We start from the raw sequence: 17,713 nt of genomic DNA, 5'->3' as shown, positions 1-17,713 counted from the left end.
ATTATAGTGGTGGGTGTGAAAACAAATGAGATTTGATATTCTGTTTTCCTATAATGTAGTACCTGAATTTGCCTGTAAGGTCTTTATGACAAAATCTGTATATTTTTCTATAAATATATGTGCAATGAAATATGAAGCAAGTCAAATTATTTTTGTCAAATTTCAATAATCATTTAGAATCATTCAATAATCATTTAGAATAGAAAATTCTAAGGGTTTATTAGAATTTTAATATTACTAACACTTCAAAATGAAGGCATATTTTTGACCTAACATTCATTTTTCATCTCCTTAGGGTCCACTTTCATTTGTAACACTCACATAATTCCAGTGAAAAACCAAGAGGGCGTGGCTATGATGTTCATCATTAATTTTGAATATGTGACAGATGAGGAAAACGCTGCCTCCCCAGAGAGGGTAAACCCAATATTACCAGTCAAAACTGTAAACCGTAAGTAAAAGGCAACATGTACATAATGCTGTTGATATTCTCCTACTGATATTACTGTTACTAGTAATTTTAATACATTCTTCATTTGAGTCAGTTTTCAAAATATGTTTGCATTAAAAGTAAAATAATCTTATGGTTTAGAATTATTAACCATTGAATTGATCAGTTGCTTTTAAAACCATTTGACTTGATTATACCATTGTTAATTCAACCAGTCCCCTACTGATGGACATTTAGGTTGTTTCCAAATTTTGGCTACTACAAATAATGACAGAATTAATTGTGTACATGTATGTATATTTTTGGAAAATTATCTTCAAGGTAAGGGTCTATAAGTGGGATTCCTGGCTCAAAGGGTAAATGCATATGCAACTTTTTTAGATACTACTAAGCTCCCCTCCTTATGGTTTGAGCCATTTTACGCCACCACCAGCAGTGTATTAGATCTTTTCTCCAAAGCCATGGTAACAGAATGAGTCAGTCTTCTTGATATTTATGATTATGATAAATAATCATAAGGCGAGAAGTAGTACCTCAATTAGTTTTAGTTTACATTTCTTTTATTATGAATGAGTTTCAGGTATTTAAGCATTAGGTTATTTCTTTTTTTGTCAACTGTCCATTTCTTACATACAATTTTTTGTCTTTTCTTTTTCAAATTTTAAGATAAGTGGCACATCTCTTCCCAGCAATGTTTTTTTTGTTTGTTTGTTTGTTTTTGTTTTTGTTTTTTGTTTTTTGTTTTGCTTTTTCCTGATTTTGTCATGCCAGGTTTTGTTGTTGTTTGTTTGTTTGTTTATAAAGCACTAAATTTGTCAAGCTTTTACTTTATTGATTCTGAATTTTTGAATCACTATTAGGAAATCTTTCAGCATTCTAAGGTTATAAAAGAATTCTTTTTCTAGAACTTGAATAGCTTTAGAATCTCTGTCACATTTTAAGTTTAGCTTGGTTTACAGTGCAAGATATACACTTAATTTATCATTTTATCAATGGCTTTCCAGTTGTTCTAACATCATTTATTAAAAAGTCTATCTTTTCATCAATAATTTGAGATACCACTTTTATCACATACTAAAGTGCTTTATGTGCTTGAGTACATTTCTGGACTTTCTATTCTGTTTTGTTACTTATCATTCAGAATCACATTGTTTTAAATATACAACAAACCTCTAATATGAATGCTCCTTTTGACATTAATTTTCAGGAGCTTGAGGTTATTTCTTGTTAAACATTCTTTAAGAACTTTAGAAACAACCTGTCCAGATAAGGAAAAGATTCTGTTGTTTTTTTACTGGACTCACATTAATTTTATAAATATTAACATCTTTATGGTGTTGAGTCATTTTATACAAGAATTTTATATGCATTTTCAAGTCTAGCTTTTGTGTCTTTCAGGAGTCTTTACAATTTTTTTCTACTCTTTAGTTTCCTAACTTGGCATTTGACTTTTCGTTATTGCTGAAATTTTAATTAGGACCTTCTCTTTCCTTATATCTTCTGATTATTTTTAAGGCTAGTGACTTTTTTTCTGAGTATGTTAACTTTATATCCTACTATCTTACTGAGTTTTCTTAAATTGCAGTGGCTTATACATTGACTCTCATGAATTTTTCAAGTGTTCTATCTCATAGAGATTGTTTTACATGTTCCTTTCCAATTCTCATACATCTAATAGTTTTCTCTTGTTTTATTGTGCTAGCTATTACTGCCAACATATTATTAAAAAAGAAATTGATGATAAACAACATGCCTTGTTCCTGATGTTTGTGTGAATGGCAAGTGTTTTTCATTAACTCAAATGATAGCATCTGGGTTGAGTTGTATGTGTTCTATACTTTTAAGGCTTTCCATTACTTTGTATTTATAAAGAATGGTGTTGAAATTCATAAATTGTCTTCAGTATCTGTGGAAATGAGTGTAGCTTTCTGTTTCCTTATTTTTATGATACATTTTATTAATGGGGTTACTAACATGGAACTATTCTTGCATCTCTGGAAGTAGTCATATATGATCACGATGTATTTGATTTTGTAATATGCTGCTGAATTCTCTTTATCTAAAATTAATTTAGGATTTTTACATCAGTATTCATTAGGAAGACCAATCAGTAGTGTTTTTTTTTTTAAGATTTTATTTATTTATTCATGAGAGACAGAGAGAGAGAGAGAGAGGCAGAGACACAGGCAGAGGGAGAAGCAGGCTCCATGCAGGGAGCCCGATGTGGGACTTGATCCTGGAACTCCAGGATCAGGCCCTAGGCCAAAGGCAGGCGCTAAAGCACTGAGCCACCCGGGAATCCCAAGACTGATCAGTAGTTTGTATGTGTGTGTATATGTGCAATTTCATCAGTATTGGTATCAATGTTATAATTCCTTCAGAAAATAATTTGGAGATTTTTTTTTTCTATTTTCTATGCTACAGAACTATCAAATAGTTTGGGGATTATCTAAACTTTAAAAGTTAAGTATGACTCCGCTAGGAAATCATCCAGGTCTGATACTTATTTGTAAAGTAGCTTTTTTTTTTTTTTAAGATTTTATTTATTTATTCATGAGAGACACAGAGAGAGAGAGGCAGAGACACAGGCAGAGGGAGAAGCAGGATCCATGCAGGGAGCACGATGTGGGACTCGATCCCAGGACTCTGGGATCACCCCTGAGCCAAAGGCAGCTGGTCAACCGCTGAGCCACCCAGGCATCCCTGTAGAGTAGCTTTTTGACAAATTTCTTTCTTTTTTTCTCCAGAGGTTGGACTACTCACATTGTCCCTCTCAACTAGTACAGTTTTGCTAAATGTTATCTCTCAATAATTTTATGTAGGTTTTAAAATTTTATTTAAGTAGTATTATGCAAAGTAGTCTTTTATGATTTTTTAAAAATCTTTCTCAGTTCTATTTTCCTGTTATATATTTAAAGCACTTTTTAGTTTTTGTTTTAGTTGTGCTTTTTAAATATACATTCTGGAGTCAGGTTTTCTTTTTTTTTTAAGAAGAAAAATAATACTTCTAAAAAAAGAAAAAAATACTTTTTATTTGTAATTATAATAGATACTTGTATTTACTGATAGAACTACTATGCTTTTTCTTAGTGCTAACATATTCTATGTTAAATATACTCTCTTAAAGCATGTCTTTATGTTATGTTCTTTGCTTTTCTAAAAACTTAAACTGTGTGGTTTGAGTTTATTTTATCCTGTTTTTGCTTTTATTTTGGTACTTGAGAATATTTGTATTTTTTTCTAGTAGTTATCTTTATAAAATAAATTTGATATAATGCCCTTAATCTCTCCTCCTTTTCCTCAGACACTGTATTTTGATTTCTTACTATGAGCGAGAATAAAATTAGCCTGTAACTCTTCTCCTCCCCTTTCCACCATATAATTTTAGTTAATGATATTATCTGTTCTAATTCTTATCTTTGCACTCCTAAGAATGGTCTTCTACCACTCAGTTTGCCAATTTAAATTATATTACTTGATTCCTAATTTTTACCAACAAGGTACTCAGCTTATTCTAGATCTCCTTCTCCTCTCATTTTGTTTTGTTGCAGTATTTCTAGCTTGTTTTGTCCTTAAATTTCTAGTGAAATATCAATCATCACTCCTAGTCTCCACCCCACCACCACCTCTAAGAAGTGATGGTTTTCCAAACTGAGGTCTTGTGCACTTTCGTAGTCTCTCTAGTCTCTACTAACTAGTGCTCTGACCATTCAGGCTATAGACCTACTCTCAGAATTTCTAACACAGGGTGAAAAACCTGTGGGTAAGCCATATTTGATATGTGTTCCATCACTCCAAGAAGACCTTTATAGACCCTTTTCTTCATTAAGTTTCTGCCTAACTCCATTGCAGTGTGCTTTCCTGAACCAATTCGCTGCTCTTAGGAATTTATTTCCCTGCCTATATGTAAATTAAAGTGTGTAATGTCTTTGTCTCTAATTACTCTTTAGGCATGGTTCAAGGCTACTTTTACTTGTTTCTTTTATTGATCTTAATGGTTTTTAGGAAGATCCATGAGGAAATTGGAATTTAAGTATCTGTTATTGTCTGTGGGGAGCTGGAAGCCTTGTCATGAAACTTTAATATTTGAAAAAAGAAATTGTTACCCAAATATAAATTTAGATAGCAAACTACATCATTAAACCTAAGTATAATACTAAATCAGATGCGTACCAGCTGAGAATTTTTCATAGTATCAGTTACTTCCTTAGGTATGTGCAAATGACAGTACAATATTTTGTTAAAGCAATATTGGAAGAAATAGATTAATGTAATGATTCCAATATACTGAATATCTTACTCTGAATAATATCACACTCAGGGGAAAACTCTTTATCAATATCACCAATGTGTCGGCCTCCCAGGTGACATATTTAAAAACAAAAATGAAGTACTTTAAAAAAATTATTGCAATACCAAAGTTTTGTTCCTTTAAGTTGATGACTATTTTTATTTCTTTATATTTCCCACTAACCAATTCAGTCTTTATTGAATGATTCCTGGGAGTATACTTTAGGTAATGTCAGCCTGTGTTTGGTCATGAACGTCAATAAGATCTTTTGTTTCGGGGGATGCTTGATTTTATTTCTCCATTGTCTTCACAAATTCTTCATTTTCCTATAGAACTGTTATCTTGCCTGGTCCATCAAATTGGATGGAAGTGAAAAAGAGAGGGGTGTTTCAGCAGCATAGCAAATCAGGGGGGGATGTTTTAAAAATATTCATTTCAAACTGAAATACAATTGGAAAATTGAAACTTTGATTCTTTGAATGAAGATAATCTATACAGTAGCTTCCCAGGATGTAACACATAATCTATGCAATTTTACACTGTGATTAAAATAGCATCTTATGTGTAAGCCATAGCAATTTCAGTAGGATTGCTTTTTATTTTGTGAATATAAGTGGTTTCCCTACACTGCAGCTGTCACTCCTATAGAGAGTATTGTAGAAAGTATAAATATGCAAATAATATTGTTTCCAGAGCATTACAGAGGTCCATTGTTTACAACCAGTATATTGGATTTGATTATACCCTTCTGTCATTTTATGCTCTGGAATTTCCTTGACTTGATGTCAATTTTTGAAGAGTTGATTGTTAAATTAAGTGGAAAAGTTAAAAAGAGATAAATTGCACGTGGTAGCTTCTGATCCAATTGCTATTTAGTTTTGTTTTTTTTTTGTTTTTTTTTTTTTAGTATTATTTCTGACTTTGGGAAAAATCCTGCTGATTTTTTTCCTTAAAGTACAGTTTTACCACCTGTGTAAAATAGTGCTATTAGCTATTTCGAATGTTGTTCCAGTGGTGACCACCAAAACAAACAAAAAAAAAGAAAGAAAAGCAAATCTGATACACCTCTTTTTTGCAGAACACCTTAACCTTCAGAATGCCTATTTTCATATCTAAGTAAGTAATATGTAAGTGTGTGGGGGTTGGGGGATGGGTGTACAAGCCCTCGAGTGTTATGATTTAAGTGAAAGTAATGGAGAAAAGGCTACCATTTGTTTAAGAAGATGTGGTTTTCTGTAAATGTAACTGCCTCTTCTGAAATGAAGACAAAATAAAGGTTTATTTATAGAAAAATATGAAGTGAAAACACAAAAAATACGGATGAGAAGAAAGTGAAATATTAAATTGAGACGATTAAGTAATAGAAAAGAAGCTAAGTGTATAATACAAAAGATATATCATAAAAAGGGACTATGACAAATTGGGTTGAGAAAATTCTGGACACTTGTTGTGTATCGAATGAAGTGGTGAATCATTTCTTAGTACAAATATCTAATTTCTGGGTCAGGAGCCCTACACAACTAAAGTGAGCAGTTTCCTCTAGGAAAAACTATTTTTTCACAAACTTATTCTCTGTTGAAAATATAGAACCAGCCACGAATAGATGACTTATGTCTCCTCAAATGAAGCAAGTACAGGAGAGAATATTATATTGATAAGTCTATCAAACTGATAAATACTGTGTAATTGAGGCAACTAATTGCTACACAAAAATATAAATGCCAAATAAAATATATAATTAAGCCCTTTTTTCATTGATGGTTTCTTTAAAAACCCTAAAATCTGGAGAATATCAAATAGAAGACAAAATAATATCAAATAGAAGACAAAATTGTATTTTTCCTACCCATTAAAGGGGGCCACATCTAAAAATTAATGGAATGAGGAAAATGCATTCTCTTTTTTTTCTGCTCTAATATCTGTTGCTATGAAATATTTGCACAATGTGGAAGATAACTAAATATGTGTTCTTGCTAATCAAGTTTAAGAGACTTTCACTTTATTATTTTAAGTAAAATATATTTAAGTTTCATTTTAAATTATTTACAAGTATATTTGGGTTTTATATGTCTTCTATTTTATAGCAGGGGTCTAGGATCACCAGTCTGACACACACACACACACACACACACACACACATGCACATTTTGCTTGATGAAAAGTTTTCATGGGATTTAGGAGGACCTCAATTAAACAAAAAAATTATTGATTTAGCAATATACAACCAAACAGCAAACAAAGGCATTGTATGTTTTAATCTTATTTTAAAATCTGAGTCAGTTTGACTCACTATAAAAGTTGATCTTAAGCTCATATCCCCAAGTAAACTTTAACTAATACATTTTCACTTCTCTTATCAGTTTAAGATAATTTTTGTTTAAATGTAAATCTACTTAATTCATTCTTGCCATCATTGTCAAAAATCTGTGAAATATTCACACTTTACTAAACTTACATATTTCCCAACAAGAAAACAGGCCTAAATCATTTCTTTTATTTATAGAAAAATTATGAACTTTATCTTTTATTAATTTATAAATGATTACACTGAAAGTCAAAACTATACGTGAGATCTTAATTTTTTTCCAGATCTTTCAACTTTATCCCTTAGCAAGTATTTTAAACTTTTGTCAGGCTTCTCATGACTTTTAACTTCCAATCAACTCATTTTTCCCCACAGATAACCTCAGCTCCCACGCCTCAGAGCAAGGGGGAAGGTGCCAGTGGGAACTCCTTTAACAAGCCGACCCTCAACCAAAAAGTTTCCCAACAACATCAAACCGAGGCTTAGATTCCACTTGCAACCCACTTTCTCTTCCATCCCTTCAAAGACTGTCCTCACCAATCCCAGCCCCTTCACCCTATTGGCTTTTTCCCTTTTGCTCACACTCATATGGCTAAGAATAGCCTGTAGTTCAACAGATATATTGTTTAGATTACATAATACTTCCTAAAAGTTTTAATTAGTTAAGTTTGTTGCCAACATCTAAAAATTGGAAAACTACATGTAAAAATGAAAACTCTGGCTGATTTTGGAAAAACATGAGTATCTGACTACGTGTTTGCAATAAACCGAAACAGAATACTGGCCACACCTTTGATGGGGTGTGCACTCTCCAATTTGCCACAATCCTCACCTGACCTTCTTGTCTGTTTCTATCTGGCTTCCAGCATTTTTGTTACTTGTCTCTTCCTGTCGGCATTTGGATTTTTCATATCTACACACTCATTTTCCTTATTTCCTTCGTTCCTCTGCTCACTACTATACGTGAACTCTCTGTTGTGCTCTCTCCATTGCCTTCTAGATTGAATGTACCTTATTAAATCTGATCCTCTTTGTTCTTTTGTGTTCCATGACACCGTACTCCTTTGTTTCTTTTGAGCTCTGTGACAGCTAATTTAGTACCATTTTCCTATTCCCCTTACTCTGTTTATGAACGTTGTTTGTTTATCCCCCAGAGGCCCCTCTTATTATCCTTCTCTTTAGTCATTTTATCTATATACCCTGGTTGGGCAAACTCATCTGTGATCTACAGGGTAAAGACGCCTCCGCAAATCAGCATCTCCAGTCCATACCTTCCTCTAGACTTTCCTTATTACTTAGAACTTCATATATTCACTTGCCCACTGGGCATCTCTTTTGGAAGATTTTTAAATACCTAAAAAAATTTAGCATTTCAGGCTGAGATTTGTCTTTCCGTTTCCAAATGCCATCTGCCCATTCCATCAAAAACTCTTGCTCTTTCTTTATACATCTCAAATGGTGTCATCCAAGCTACCACAGCTGGAAACATGGGGATTATGCTATGCTAAACCTCTCCTTCTCTCTAAACCTCTCATCTCCCAACCAAAGAGTGATCAAATTTTGTCAAGCACCCTCTGTGGAAATCTCTCTCACACAGCCCGCAGTAATTGCCTACTAGGGCCCCAACACATTTTTCATGGGCTGATGCACTGGTCTCATAACTGATATCCCTGCTTTCAGCCTCTTTGGCTCAGGATCAAATGTCACACTACTGTACATCAAATTATAATACCCAACTTTGCATCTCCTTTAAATGATTCTTTGTTACTAACAAAAGGCAATTCCAAAACCCTGCACATTATACAAAATACCTGTGGCAAGACCTCTGCTACTTCTTTAGCTTTATATCCCATCACTTCCCCCCATCACATCCCATGTTTTATACCGCCTTGTTTGTATAACATGGTATCCCCTCTGTTAGAATACTTTCATCCCTCCAGGATACTTTCTCTAAAGAACTCTTCATCTGTGAAGCATTCCTAATTTGTCCAGATAAATTTACCTTTTCCTGCCTCTGTGACATCATGGTACCTCACACCTGTCTTTACATATCTGTTTGCCTAGTGGACAAGTAACATAAATGATTGGAGAAGGCCATGAATAAAAATAGAGAGAAGGGTGAGATCTGTGGAGAACTGGAAAACACCTACCTTATTTAAAGTGGCCAAGAACCCTTCAGTTCTAGATCACAGCAGGGATGTTGTATTTTCTTCCATGCAGTCCCAATCTTTTGCAAATAATAAGCATCCAATACATTTTTGTAGAATATGAAAACAAATGAATGTTATTTTTTATTGAGTAGTTTTCTTTTTAAATTTTCCTACTGAGTGAACATTAGCCAATGATTCTCCAAGTGTGAGACCATCAGCATTACCTTGCAAGATGTTTGAAACACAACTTCTTGGGCCTTACACCAGAAATGCTGAGTCAGGAACACAGAAATTCAGCAATCTGTGTTTTAACAAACACTTCACATCACTCTGATAGCCACTAAAGTTGGAGAACTACTGGTCTAAGTTAATTAATGTTTACATAAAACTACAAAGATAAATTTTAAATGAAACTAAAAGTAAAAATATAATAAAGTTAAATTTTATAGTCTCTTATTCTTACAGTTCTATTCAAAAGTGCATTTTTTAATCTAATTTAATCTTATTAAGGTATGACAAAGGAGATCCCATTATCTTTGAAATGATTGAAATTATAGTCTCCAAATCAAAAGAGAATGTCTACTTTTATGCTTATTAAAATAAAAGTTTGAATTACTCTAAGAGCTTCAACTGAAGCTAAGTCTATGCACACAAAATGCAGCTGATAATTTAGGCAATTATCTAACTAATTTAAACCAGTAAAAATGTATTCATCTGCTTTGGACCCAATATTCTGAATAATTGACACATAAAATATATATTTGCCTGAATAGCTACATTACTCCCTCAAATTTGCATCTCAGTTTTAAGACCTCAAGCTAGGGAACAAAGAAATTTTCTATATGCTGGTTTATAAAGGGGCATTCACAGTGTTTTTACTATTCTCCATTGGAGCTGAAAGTTATTCTTTAATTCAAAGATGAAGAGCTGCAGTAGTAATATAGAGTTTCTCCCTCAGTGAGCATTACTGTAGAAACAATCTATTATTCAGATGAATTTAATTAAACGTTTCACAACGTAACTAATATTTACTATTATCATAGGTTTGGAGGTTTCCTTTTTTTAAAGGTTAAATTTGATCTAGAAAAGGAACTATGACATGGTTGCTAAAAGAATCTGGGAAAAGTTCAGTCACAGGTTGCAATCAATTTTACTTTTCCTCCCTAGGATTTGGGCAAAATACATATTTCTAAGATCAGGAAAATTGCTGGTAGTCGAAAAAATTTTGTTTTATCTCTTTATTAACAAAGAATGTTAATGACCGTCTAAATCAGCATATTCATGCCAGAGACTCCTCCTGTGCATATCTTTTGGAAACATTTGTTACCTAGCAACACCCAAATCAGGGACAGTGCCTGTTTATACTGCATTTGGGCAACTGGTGTCTTTAACATTTGTGTTTGGAATGCTCTATCAAAAGAGTCCTCGTCAATGTGATGACTCTACAGTCATGCCAGGTCCAGTTTAAGTTAAGATGTTTTTACAGTTTGACAATTTAAGGTGTTTCCCAATTTGAATGGCTTCTTTAAGTTGGCATTTGGAAAAGGAAGAAATCTATTGAAGAGAAACACAGTAACAGCACCAATAAGTGAAATATTGATATATTAAGTGGTTATCACATAGGAACTTTTTTAGGTACAAATACTGCTGATGTATTTGCTTTCATTTCCAGTCCCTCTCCACTGAGAGAGTTTAACCTTGAGTGGCTAAAAGCAGCCCACCGCCCTGTCCTGTTTTTTGCCTTATCTCCCTTATCCCAAACCTGTCTTTTCTTCTTTGCTTTCCTGATGACTTGGCCAAGTGCCTCTCAGACATCATCAGCATTTGTGAACCTGTTCCAAGTTCTCTGCTGCTGCTGCAGCTCCCGTAATTGCTGTCACCACTACTATAGCACTAACTTCCCCAACTTCCACTTCCATGCATGTGTGCCATGGGCTACTGGGTTAGAATTCGCATTTTTTCAAGACTCTAATTTGGTCTTACAGTTACTGCCTTAGTGTAAGTTGCTGCCTTTTCTTTGGTATCTCTCACTCTAGGAATCTCCCAGGAGTGTTTCTTTCAAGGAATACTGACCACATTTGCTCCTTTAAAGTGTCCCAAATTTAGCTTCAGGTTTACTAAATGGATGGACTCCCCAGTGATCTTTTTCCCAGTAAAACTACCAACCACTGCCTTCTTTGACAATATTATGAGTTGTTCTAGCAGCCTGTGGGCAGCATCATATACTCATTACTACACTTAGGAGTAGGAAATGCTCATCTCCTTGCAGGGTGCCTCTGTGGAAATTTCTCCCTAAAAAGACAAGGCACATATGTCAGTTACCTTCCCTGTTTCTCCCATCAAATTTGTTCGGTTGCTCTTTCCCTGACTCAGAGATTAAAGTCATGTTTCTCTGCACATTCAGAGCTATTTGGCTGGAGAAAATCCTCACAGTGATGTTAAGGCTTCCAATTTAAGTGTCAGATGTGCGAACACCATGATTTTAGAAAGGTACATAGACAGTAATTCACAAATCCTTATGTTGTATGATAATAGCTGATAGTAGACCTAATTCAGACAATAGATTTTTTTCAGACCAAAATCTGGGTATCGTTCCTACTCTGCATTGTGGATACTGTGCTGCTCAGCCAGACACCTTCCCCAGGACTGGGACAACCCTGATGCTGGGAATATTGACTGCTGAGTGTCCACTGCTCTGCTTCTCATTGAGAATTGTAGGTCAAAGCAGAGAACTTCTTTATGTAGATTATGGGTCTTCTTGTGGGGTGGCTATAGCAGGTGACTGGCTGCTGCAGGGAGAAGAAAGCCAGATATCTTGACTTGAATTTGCTATCACTCCAAAGGGCTGTTCTAGCTCCGGGGCTCCCAGGAGGGCTGGCTGAAGCTCCCATTGTATTTGCATAAGAGTTTAACTGCCTCAGCCCAATCCAGTCTTCCTCCTTTTCTTCAGGCATAGCTCCTGAGAATACTGGGTCCAACCTCTCACCACTTCTACTCCTTTGTGAGGGGAAATATCTCTGCTCATGGTTACACAACATCCCCCATTTCCCGCTCCTTGTGCATGTCTCCCCCCTTACCCTGCGGTATCGTCTAGTTTGCATGACTTCTTGAACTAAAGTTTCTCTCTACTCTTTAGTCCATAATTCAACTAAGCAAAACCAGGCAAGAGTAAATTGTTTCTGATTTATATTTAACCGGAGTTTCATAGTAAAATTATTAATCAAAGTTCTAAGGATTTGCAGAAATGAAGAAAAGTTGAATGAAAGGACTAATTGGGAATTTGTAATTATGAGGAAATTCAATGATTAGGAATATATGGAGGACCTTTTGGAAATATTTGTTTTTCTTCAAGAAATATTATTTATAATATTCCTAGATTGATTCTTAAATTAGAAAAATTGTTTTCTTCCAAATTCAAATAGAAAGAACCAGCTCCCAGAGGAAAGGATAAAAGAGAAAGAGAGAAATAGCAGTTCAGATTGATGAGGTCTTTTCTATTCGGAAAAGTTTAGTAAAAAGTCCCATTACCACAGGAGTTACGGTAGAAATGTAGCTGTGATCATTATAATTTTGTGGAAACTATGATTAGCATAAATATATAAGCAAAGAAACTCAGAACTAGAAGGAATGTTAAGAGTTAACTAATCTTCGGGGAACTCCAGGGGAGGTTAGCAGTAGAAGGTTAGTAGTAGAAGGGTTTTTGTTGAGGTGGGGGATTTTGTTATTCATCCTCTAAGATCAAAAATAAAATTGTGTATATGCATTTATCTACATTTAATTAGAAGTGAGTAATGAGTCTCATTAAATCCTCAATTTGAATGTTTATGGCCCAAGAAAACACCAAGTCTTGGGTAAAACTGAAATTAAATAAAAGGAACTGCTGTTTTATTCTGACTTTATCCTGATTTCCTGTTTGGCCTTGGGCCATGTATTCAACATGTTTGTGTATATAGATTGGAGTCATAATTCCAGGCTTTTAAGACAATGATAATGGATTATCTATGTGCTTACTTGAGTGAGAAGTAAAAAGCTCTCAGTTAGATATGACGCAGGATACACGAAGATGAAGCTTCCAAACTTGTATTAGGCAGCTCCCTACAAGGGATATATTCTGAGAAAGACACTGTAGCAGTAGTTCATTCATGTGTGTTAGAAACTTAGGTACGTCTTAAATGAAAATCATGTTCGTGTAAGCAGTTTATCAGTACTTAAAATTATTTGGGAGAGTGTAAAAAAACTAGTAAAAACTCTTACTCTGTTGTTCTTATGTCAGATTTATGAAACACTTTAGTAGATAAAAGGCTAAATGGTGTCTGTTTTAGTAGTTTAAATTAGAAAGCAAATATAGTACAATTTAGAGACAACTTATAGGGGCATTTTTCAGTGTTAAGAACTATGACAGGATTATACTCATCTATGTTTTATATTTCATGCCTGAAAGTGGTAGCATTGAGCAAAATTCTCAATGTGTATTCTTTCCGGATGAGCTGCAGTTAGACAACTAAATCTGTAATGCAATATAACATGGTCATATGAAGCTAGTGATGCAGAAAAGACCATCTGCACCACCTTGGTTACAAGCAAACTACAGGAGCAAACTAAATGCCTTGTGAGGTCATTAATTTAAGAAAGGCAGTGAATTGTTTTTAAAGGAGGAGGGTAATGTAACTGATGAAAAATGAATAAAAGTAGGCATTGACCTTCAGTGCATTGTAATAAGCTTGCAGAATTGATTTGCAAACTGCTTTATAAGTCAATTCCATGTGCATTAAAAACTAATCAAGTGACTTTGATGCAGTTCAGTGATTTTTAACTTGGCAATTTACTTGAGCATATAAGAGTTGTTGGTAGAATTATGTAAGAATGCTTGCAAAACAGTTACTGTGATACACTGTTGTTTAATCTTATTTGCGCAGATGGGTTACTCTCATTTACAATTTATTAATCTAGAACTTTAAGGTGAACATATTTGGAGTTTGTGGATTGTGTCATGTCTTTTATCAGAAAGATAAATTCTGTTAACTACAGTATTCAATACTGTATCGTTAAATAGGAGGTACTGTATTTAACAGTGTTAACTACTGGTAGCCCACAAATGACAGCTTACGATAATAAATTAGCCTGCTTAATTCTAAAATTTTCTGTAATGGGTGTTTTGTGTAAAACGAGGAGTTTGGAAGCACTTCTGTTCTAAGACCAGAATGGTACCAATTACTAACCTCTGAAAAAGGCAAACTTAACAGTAAGAGTTGCATCAGGTACAAAGGGCAAAGGAGAGAGTTCACCATTTCCGTGAGCTACTGACTTCTACCCAAGCAACCATTTTTGGTAAAAATGGGTCAATACAATTCCAGAAGGCTATTATCTAATTAAGTTGGTCAGAGCAATTAAATATCCTGGTTTTCCACAGTCAGAATCGAAGCACCTTATCAGATTAGCCTCTGCTTATAGAAATTCATTTGTCATTCTCAGACATTCTATCAGAGGTGGGATTTGGTAAGCAAAATAGTCAAGGGCCCTTCCCTCATGAGGCCCGTAGTCCACTGGGGGACAGAAATGTTCATCAGGAAAAGGGCTAGAATTGGAGAGATAGATCATGAGATTGGATTTGCTATGGGATTTTGAGGCGTCTCTGACTTTTAAGTGACGATGTCAACGAGGCCAAAAGATATGCAGGTTTGGAACTAAGAGAGGAGGTCTGGGCTAGAGATGTAGATTTATGAGTCATTAGATTAAATACGGAATTGAAAGTATGTGTGTAGGTAAGACCATTTACTGGAAGAGTGTATTTAAATAAAATGTAGAAAAGTCCATGAGTTTTGAGAATGTTCTTCCATGTTTTAAAACCATCCTCAGGGCATTGAGGAAAAGTTCATAGTAAATGTATTAAAGGTAATGGTGCCCGTGACACTTAAATAGAAGGAGGTAGATAATATTGTGGCCCAAAGACTCCAACTGACTGACCAGAAGGGCAGTGTGTACTTGTCAAGCCATGGGGCAGTGTGGACGTAGACTATCGCACTGACAATAGGATTTACAGACTCTGCATTTTCTTGGAGACAATACTTAGAAAAGCTTTGAATCACACAATATGGTTTAGATGTTTCATCTCTTCATTTCTTTTAGAAGTTTCTCATTATATCTTTTAGAATTTTATAAGGAATTAAATGCTTGATGTAACAAACAATAAAGATATATAAAGAAGAATGCAATACATTACCCTCCCCTACTTCTAAACCCACTTAGCCAGTCAACATTACGAGTTTGGTGTGTGTCCTTCCACATCTTTCTCTACTGCTATACAATTTCTGTGGACAAATGCAGCCTTTTATTATTATTATTTTTTAAGATTTTATTCATTTACTCATGAGAGACAGAGAGAAAGAGAGAGAGAGAGGCAGAGACACAGGCAGAGGGAGAAGCAGGCTCCATGCAGGAGTCCAACACGGGACCCGACCCCAGGACCCCAGGATCACGCCCTGAGCCAAAGGCAGGTGCCAAACCACTGAGCCACCCAGGGATCCCTAGCCTTTTATTATTTTTAATGAAATCTCATAAACATATTAAACTGAAACTTGCTTTTTCACCTAACACTGTATTTGAATAAACCCCTAATTCTAATCAAAACATTATGTATGTATATATGTATATATATAAAGTATATATAAAAAGTATATATAATAAATATATATATATACTTTTTAAAAAGATTCCAAAGTATAAAAATGCCATAATTTATTCAACGTTCTCCCTTCTAATGTATATTCAGACTGTGTCTTGATTTTGTGCCTTTGTACTAGCCTATAAATGAGAGAATGCTGAGTAAAAGGAAAAAAGTATGTATTTTCATTTTAATAGATATTGTACAATGACTTTCCAAAAAATTCGTGGCTATTTGCACTCCCACTAGCAAAGCGCCACAATGCTCACCAGCATTTTTGCCATCACTACATGTTATGTGCTTGATTTTTTCTTTTTTTAATTTACTGCTAAAGTGAGGAGTGGAAAATGATAGGCTCTTGTTTTTATTTGCATTTTTATTGCCACTGAGTTCATGCATTTATTAACTAGTATTGTAATTTTAATACCCGCCTTTTAATGTTAGATTTAGTTGTCCTTCTAAGCATCAACCACTGAGATATGTGTAACATTCAAGCCATAGTCTCAGATTTTGGAAGAAAAAAATATCAGGAAAGAGAAATTCTTATATTTACACCTCTATCTGTAGCCAAAAGCCTTTCAAAACTTTCAAATGGAGTGAGGAATGTTTTCATACACAATCGACCCCACTTTTCCAATCTACATCTGACTCACAGTGTTATCTAATAGAAACCTTCTAGATATGACAGGCCAACTTATCCCCACCTCATTCTCTTCCTTCTTATTTCCAGTACTATAACCTCCTCCCCCATGTATGTACATATGCATTATAACTTTTCCTCTGTTTGTCTCTTTTACATACGGTGCCCCATCCCTTTTCTTTTCCAAACTGTATTCTACGCTTCAAATTTCCTTAAAAATAGTTGTATGGTGTTTTTAACAATATGGGATATCTAATAATGTGTAGTATGTCTTTATCAAAATAAGAGACTTGTGTCATCCAAGTAATGCTTTTATGTCACTGGAGTATATTTAACCATCAGAGACATTATTTTACTATTATTTTACTATTTTCTTACTGCTTGTATGGCGATTCATATTAGTCTCAGAAGTCTTCTATAATATCCCTCATTCCAACTATAAATGACTTAATTAAGTATTGTTATTAACTCTTTTTACATGTTGTTTAAATTTAAGTCAATGATACTTGTTCATTTGTCATAAAGGGATATGTTTACACAATGTGTAATATGTGTAAGTGTCTGTATATATTTGTCTTGTAATAATGTTTTTTTCTGTCTCTATAGGGAAACTTTTTGGGTTCAAATTCCCTGCTCTGAGAGTTCTCACTTACAGAAAGCAGTCTTTGCCACAAGAAGACCCTGATGTGGTAGTAATCGACTCATCTAAACAGAGTGATGATTCAGTAGCCATGAAGCACTTCAAGTCTCCTACAAAAGAGAGCTGCAGCCCCTCAGAAGCAGATGATACAAAAGCCTTGATACAGCCCAGCAAATGTTCCCCTTTGGTGAATATATCTGGACCTCTTGACCATTCCTCTCCCAAAAGGCAATGGGACCGACTCTATCCCGACATGCTGCAGTCAAGTACCCAGCTGACTCACTCCAGATCAAAAGAAAGCATTTGTAGTATACGGAGGGCTTCTTCAGTTCATGACATAGAAGGATTCAGTGTTCACCCCAAGAACATATTTAGAGACCGACATGCCAGTGAAGGTATGTTTATTTTTTTAAGAAATGGAAATATATATTAATGGATAATGAAAGGTAATTTCCATATTGTTTTTATTTTTGACATTAATCCCTATGCCTTGGGGGAAGAAATGTGAGTAAACAATGGCAATTTAAAATGAGAGCCATACATTCAGAGTTGTTACTGGTATCCTCTTTGAACCA

The 17,713-nt window shown here is 34.6% G+C and overlaps 1 protein-coding gene across 2 annotated transcripts in view; it reads left to right on the top strand.

Moving 5' to 3' along the window:
- Positions 1-17,713, top strand: part of KCNH7 (potassium voltage-gated channel subfamily H member 7) — a 478,835-nt gene that overhangs the window by 318,029 nt on the left and 143,093 nt on the right. For both annotated transcript variants that reach the window (XM_049106394.1, XM_025471042.3), the window contains exons 3-4: positions 296-451; positions 17,105-17,533. In XM_049106394.1, the coding sequence (XP_048962351.1) occupies positions 296-451; positions 17,105-17,533 (585 nt within the window). The remainder of the gene's footprint in view (positions 1-295; positions 452-17,104; positions 17,534-17,713) is intronic.

The sequence above is a fragment of the Canis lupus genome, chromosome 36 (assembly GCF_003254725.2).
Source record: "Canis lupus dingo isolate Sandy chromosome 36, ASM325472v2, whole genome shotgun sequence".
Taxonomy (NCBI): domain Eukaryota; kingdom Metazoa; phylum Chordata; class Mammalia; order Carnivora; family Canidae; genus Canis; species Canis lupus.
Note: the sequence above shows the minus strand (reverse complement) of the source record. Positions and strands in the feature narration are given on the sequence as shown.